General features: G+C 45.6%; 2 protein-coding genes across 15 annotated transcripts in view; one reads left to right on the forward strand and one right to left on the reverse strand.

Moving 5' to 3' along the window:
- The window catches only part of Kansl3 (KAT8 regulatory NSL complex subunit 3), a 60,563-nt gene extending 53,694 nt beyond the window's left edge, over positions 1 to 6,869 (reverse strand). For 10 of the 13 annotated variants that reach the window (XR_001237010.1, XR_001237009.1, XM_013522717.1 and 7 more), the window contains exons 1-3: positions 6,277 to 6,869; positions 5,589 to 5,853; positions 1,731 to 1,901 (exon numbers count right to left, since the gene is read on the reverse strand). Coding sequence is in view for 11 of the 13 variants with exons in the window: in XM_013522717.1 (XP_013378171.1) it covers positions 1,731 to 1,901; positions 5,589 to 5,803 (386 nt within the window). In the remaining 2 variants the exon portion in view is untranslated. Of the gene's footprint in view, positions 1 to 1,730; positions 1,902 to 3,950; positions 3,974 to 5,588; positions 5,854 to 5,920; positions 5,963 to 6,276 lie in introns of those variants that run through there. The other 3 variants (XM_013522715.1, XM_013522714.1, XM_013522722.1) reach the window with 3 other exon arrangements.
- Positions 1 to 6,869, forward strand: part of Fer1l5 (fer-1-like family member 5) — a 60,309-nt gene that overhangs the window by 9,367 nt on the left and 44,073 nt on the right. The gene's annotated exons all lie outside the window — the stretch shown is intronic.

A 6,869-nucleotide genomic window follows, 5' to 3' on the forward strand; every position in this document is an offset into this window, starting at 1 on the left:
AAAAAAAAAAAAAAATTAAATGGAGCCTGATATAGTGGCACACACCTGTAATACCAGCACTCAGGAGGCTGAGGCAGGAAGATTGCCATAAGTTCAAGGCCAGCCTTGGCTACATAGTGAACTCAAGGATAGTCTGAACTACACAGCAAAACCCTGTCTCAAAAAAAAAACAAAAATTAAAGGTACAGCTGGATGTGGTGGCACATGCTTCTAATTCCAGTGCTCAGGAGGGTAAGGCAGGTGTGTTGCCATGGGCTCAAGGCCAGCCTGGGCTACACAATGAGTTCAAGGCTAGTCTGAATGACAGAGGAAGACTCTTTCCTTAAAAAAAAAAAAAAAAAAAAAGGGACCCTTTCCACATGGTCCCGCAATTCTACTCCTAGAAATTCCACTCCACATACCCAAGAAAACTGAAGACACAGATTCAGCCATTAAACTTACACATGAGGGGCTGGCAATGTAGTTCAGGCTAGAATGCTTGCCTACCACACTCAAAGTGCCCTGGGTTCAATCTCTAGCACCAGAAAAAAACAAAAACAAAATAACTTGTACACAAATGTTCCTAGTGACATTATTCACAACAGCCAAAGTGGAAACAACCTAAATGTCATCAATTAATCAGTGCACAAATAAAATGTGGGATATCTATACAATGAAATTCCATCTGACAATAAAAAGGAATGAAGCACTGGAAATGTTACAGCATGCACGAACCTTGAAAACATCTGCTATGTGACAGAAATCAGACACAAAGGCCACACTGCATGATTCTACCCAAAATATTCTGAAAAGGCAACTCTGTAGAGGTAGGAAAGTAGACTGGTGGTTCCCAGAGACTGGAGGGCTTAGGAAAGAATGGGGAGTGCTTGTTAGTGGGCAGAGAGTTTCTCTATGGGGTGATGAAAATGTTCATCAAACTGATTATGGTGATGGTGCACAACGATGAGTATACACCAAAAACTACCGCTTACACTCACTGTACAGGTGAATTACGTGGTACGCAAATACCTCTGCCTTGGTGTTACGTAGTAAGCGGAACCAATGTTCACTAAATGAACACAGAAAAATGACCTAGAGATGAGTGCTGAGTCCCTGGGGGCAGGAGGAGGCATGGGAACAACAGTAGCCCAGGATCTTACGAAAATCAGGTAAGGGTGGGTATTCTCAAGACAAAAGACTGCAAATCCATTTGTTAAAGCCAGCCAAGTACCTTAGCTTTTCAGGTGACTCCAAAACATTCTGATTTTCTTAGCACAGGCCCCAAAAAGGCAGGTGCACATTTAATGTTTTTTGTAACCTGGGCAACCCTTATATTGTATCAAACTACAGAGCTAATCATAACTATCAAACTGAAATCACTTATTTATTCTACAAACCCTTTTCTTTTATGGGATGGAGCCTCCACGTTGCCCAAACTGGCCCTGAACTCCTGGGCTCTCGCCACGCTCCTGCCACCTCCTTTCCGAGCAGGTGGGACCACAGGTGCCAGCCTCCACACCTGCTCTCCACATTTCTTACACGCCCAGTGTGTGCCTAGTGTCCTAGACGCAGGGATGCTGGGACAGCGGACACACCAGCCCCATTCTCAAGGAGCTCGAAGCACAGTAAGCTGAGAATTTCAGGGCGCGACAGAGGACATTCTGACATACATGGCTACAAATGAAATGGGTTCCTGACAAATGTGTCAATGAAGATGATGAATCAAGGTAAGGTACTGAGGAGCAGCCTACCTGTTGACGTGCTCTTCCCAGTCCTCCGGTGGGGGCGGGGCATCGGCGTCGGTCCTGGCAAAGATGACGTGCCGCTCACACTCGTTCATCACACTGCGGGCCTTCTGATTGTCATAGAGAGGCACAGGGGTCGAAGTCACCGTCTCCACATCTACCGGGGCATCTGACTCACTGCAGGAAGTGGGAGGAAGGCCATACATACATCACACATGACAGGTATTTAATGATCACCTGGCTGCCAAAAAATGCTTTTTTTTTTTTTTTTTTTTTTTTAAATCTTTTTGAGGCAGGGTCTCACTATGCAGTTCAGGCTGGCCTTCAGCTCACTCTGTAGCCAAGGCTGGCCTCAAACTTGCAATGCTCCTCCTGCCTCAGCCTCCCAGAGTGGTGTAATTACAGGTGTGCACCACCATACCTGGCTACAAAAATGCCTCTTTTACACAGTCAGCTTTAAGGAATACACAAGCACGTTACATCCACAAGAAAATTTTGGTCCTAAGTAATTTTTATCACTTTTGTCTAGATCTCTCCTGTGACATATGCTAGAAGAACACAAAGATATTTTAAAATGAGTCTATATAAAAAATGACACAGTTACTTAAAAAAAAAAAACCACAAATATACTCTATTAGCATACAGTTGATTGCCAAAACACACTGTCCAAAGAAAGAAGTTAAAAGCTGTATGTGACAACTGAAATGTGAATTTATAAAATCAGATAGAATTTGAAATTTAGTTCCTCAATCATACTACCCACATTTTAACTGCTTAACAGACATATGTGGCTACAGGCTACCAGCCTGGATGTCACAGGGTTAGAACACTTCTATTATTGCAGAGGGGTCTGCTGGACAACACTGGTCTACTTTTATATTATTCACATAAATTTTCCCTTTCATTAGCAAGTCAACTGGTGAAATGCTTGTAAAGGCCTGTGACACATCTCCTGGAATGTAGACACCTGAACTATTTAATTCACTTTGCCCAGAGCCTAAAACAGAAACAAATGTAGGTAGATTTCTGCAGGGTCCTTCACATTTTAAAATGATGTTAGTGAAATTCTAGTGCCTAAGTGTTCTTCCTCCACCTCATAGTACAGTACACTGAACCAACTTGGCCATCCAAATACTGTGCCAAACAAATTGGCCTACTGGCCATTTACTAAACATCAGGTTAATTTTTTTTCCCTTGAGCCAGGGTCTTGTTTTGTAGTGTAGGTTGGCCCTGAAGTCACTAGCCCAGGCTGGCCTTGATCTCGAAGTGATCATCCTGCCTCAGCCTCCCAAATGCTAGGATTACAGGTGTACACCACCACGCCCAGCACGTCATTAATTTTTGACCTTGATGATCTTATGGCATCCATTCTCAATGACTGGAAGAATTACATCATTATGAAATGAGGTGAAATAAATGTGTAGCTAGATTTGGTGGTGGGTAACAAGCTGATTATCTTCTCTGAGTCAGACACTGGGCTAGCATTTGGACTCAAAACAGCTGAAGTAGTAGTCTTGATTTCATCAACCCAAACTATCCTCCCCAATCTTTCCTAACTCATGGTACCACGCAGCTGCTCAAGCCAAAACCGTAAGAGTCACCCTAATTTTACCTTCCCCTTAAGCCAGGCCTCTCCTGGTTCTCCACAGCCGGTCCCATAGGCCCAACCTACAAAACATCTCAAGGCCATCCATCTTCTCTATGTGTGCTGTTCCCACCCTATCTGGGCGATCAGAATTTCTGGATCATCTCAGGCTTCTGCAATGGCCTAACTGGTTTTCTAAATTCCACTCCTGTACTGTAATCTACTTCACAAAATAGAAAATGAACTTTTCAAAAACAAAAATTGGATCTCTACCGTAAAATCCTTCAATTACTTCTAAGCCACTCTTAGAATCAAATTCCTAGGTGAGGGAGCCTTGGTCAACCTCTCCTTTCTTCTAACTTGTACCCCTACTGCCACCACAGTCTAGCTACAGTGGCCTAAGAGTCCCTGCAATATGCCAAACTCCCCACTCAGGGCCTGTATATGAAGACAAGGGTCATGTAAGAAAATAATTTTCTAAGCACCAGAACAACCAAGTCTACCAGAATCTCAATTTAAGAAAATGTCAGGAGATATGGACACAGGAGTTTCAATGTCAGCAAGAATCTTCACATAACAGAGAGGAAAGAGTTCATTTTCTATTTAAAGAAGCCTTTAAAGGCAGGCGTGGTAGCACACACCTGTAATCCTAGCTCTCCAGAGGCTGAGGCAGGAGGATCATTGTGAGACCAAACTGGGCTACAAAGTGAGCTCAATGCCAGCCTGAACTGCACAGCAAGACCCTGTCTCAAAAAGAAACAAAACAAAACTTTTAGTTAGTTATGCCTCAGGCCAGAGGCATCAAGATGATAATAGATTATTCCTTAAAGTCACAGACCCTGTGCCTTATACAACCAAAAAAAGCCAACAGAGTATTACCATCACTGGGAAATGAAATACAAACTACTATTCTACATGTGTTTAAAACATATCATGGTCTCTCTAACTCATTAAAACTCAATGGGGGAGATGGGAAGCAAAATACAAACTAAACAACTATCCCCCCCCAAAGTCAAAAACCTGTACTTGAGAAAAGATTAAACATTAGGTCAGATTAAAAATAAACAAAACAGGCTGGGTGTGGTGGTACACGCCTATAATCCCAGCACTTGGGAGGGAGGCAGGAGGATTGTTTTGAGTTTGAAACCAGCCTGGGCTACAAAGTGAGCTCAAGGCCAGCCTGAACGGCATAGTGAGACCTTGTCTCAAAATAGTAAAAAAAAAGAAAAGCAAACCAATCACACATACACACACACACACACAATTCTTCTCCCACAGTTTACAATTACATGACTTTAGCTAGGTGTGGTGGTACACACCTGTGATCCTAGCACTTGGGAGGCTGAGCCAAGAGGATGACAGATTTTATCACAGACTAGACTACAGAGGGAGGCCTTGTCTCGAAAAACAAACTAAGGGCATGGTTCGATTATCAGAATATAGCAACAAATCCTGAATCACAAGAAATCAGGATGCCTTAAAGCTCAAAAGAATTGCTAAGCAGTTTTATTTAGGGCAAGTATAACTGTATCAGCTATCAGGCAGTAAACTTATGAAACTTCCTTCCTCTATAATGTACCACCTACTGAAAATATTAGTTAGACCGAAGAAAGGTCCAGATGAACCCATGGCATGGGAATTTGCTCCTAACCTTTGTGTATGATGCCAGGAAAGCAAAAATACACTACTGTACTATAAAAGGGCTGTCACTGGCACTGTCACACAAAGCAACACTGCACTGAAATGGCAAAGGATCTAATCCTGTGCAACAGTCTTTTCAAATCAACTTATTAAATCTTTATCTTCATCAATTTAATCCTCTTCAATGTCCTCTTTGATACCAAAGTGGAAGAAGCTATTTGCTTCCTCTGCATGTCTCGCTTTTCTAACTGCTATTAGATGTCCTGTGGACAGACATACACATTTAGGCCTGACATTCTTTTTCTTGTTCTTTCTTTCTTCTTTTTTTTTTTTTTTCTTTCTTTTTTTTGGTGTTTTGAGACAGGTCTTGCTGTATAGTTCAGGTTTCCCCTGAACTAACTATTGGCCTCAAACGCATGGCAATCCTTCTGCCTCAGCCTCCTCAGTGGTAGGATTACAGGCATGCACCACCATGCCTGGCTTAGGCCTGATACTCTTACACTGCTTCACAGAGATGCCTGAATTAAACATCCAAGCTCTCAAGCCAACATCCCCAAGGAAATCCCCCCTCTCCCCCATGGTCTCATCACCACCCAGCTTGGGTAGTGGCCACCCTTAGGAAACAAGCCCAGACTCACATAGTATTCTCCTGCTGCCGACGGGGAGTAACAAAGAGCATGCGGGTGGGGCGGGCGCTACTGGCATCTGGGTGGGCACTCCATGGCTTGGCATAGCTATGATCCAGGAAAACCAGGTCCAGCTCCCGTTCGTGCACTGACAGCTGGAAGAGCAGGGAGGTGCCCATGCGCCGAGCAGAAGTCTGGAAGTCCCTTTCCCCACCCCGGTGGGCCATGTCAAAGAAAGGGCGGCAGATCAGACCATGGGGATCTGCATGCTAATCACCTGCATTGAAAAGGTTAAATCAATTCAAATATTCTCAATCTCTCCCAATCTGGACTAAGATACTAACCTTTCCTTTTTTCTCGCTATGTACTTCAGGCTGGCCTCGAACTCATTATATAGCACAAGCAGGCCTTGAACTCATGGCGATCCTCCTGCCTCGGTCTCCCTTGTGCTAAGATTACACGTGTGTGCCACTATGTCCGTCTAAAATACACTTTGGCGACCCAGTATCATCCATACTGAGGATCTACCATACAGCACACCTTGCCCGGGCAGGGCGGGCTCCTGAGATGCCACACCATCACCACAGAGGTGATGGGTTCTCTTCACACCATCGCTACAAAATGTGCCAACTGGTTTTTTGGGACAGCATCTAGCTATGCAGTTCAAACTGGCCTTGAGCTCACTATAGTCGAGGCTGACCTCGACCTTGGAGCAATCCACCTGCCCCAGCCTGACAAGGAGCTGGGATTACAGGCTTGAGCCACCATGCTGGACCACAGGCATCTTCTGAAAGCTGGGGCAGGCCTTCGTCTACCGCCCTTTCAGCCGCCTAATATTCCCTACTTCTCCAGGGACTCCACAGCTGGCGAAGCTCTCACCCGGACAGACTCCGAATCTGAGAGTCCTTACCGTTACCTACAGGGAGGGTGGGTTTGAGCAAACCACGGAAATCACAAATAGGAACCCTTCGAGCACTGGGGTCTCCTCCCCATTGTGTACAGAGAACGTGCGCGGAGTGGGGCCGCCCATGGGCACCCCAAGGCCAGGGGAGGGCAGGGCAGGGCGGGCTGCAGGAAGCTAGTCACACCAGGGGCTCCCCCTCGGGGTTGAGGTCAACAAAAAACCCGCAACCACTTCAGGGCAGTCCGCAGCTTGGAAGGTACAAAAATAGCTCCTCCCGCAAGGCCCGCGCCAGGGTGGGACCCCCCCAGGAAGTGCCTCCCCGCTCCCCGGCGGCGACCCCGCGGGGACCCGCCCTGGACCGCCGGACGCGCCGCGGGCGGCGGACCCAG

Source organism: Chinchilla lanigera, unplaced genomic scaffold (assembly GCF_000276665.1).
Source record: "Chinchilla lanigera isolate Chin_1 unplaced genomic scaffold, ChiLan1.0 scaffold00069, whole genome shotgun sequence".
Taxonomy (NCBI): domain Eukaryota; kingdom Metazoa; phylum Chordata; class Mammalia; order Rodentia; family Chinchillidae; genus Chinchilla; species Chinchilla lanigera.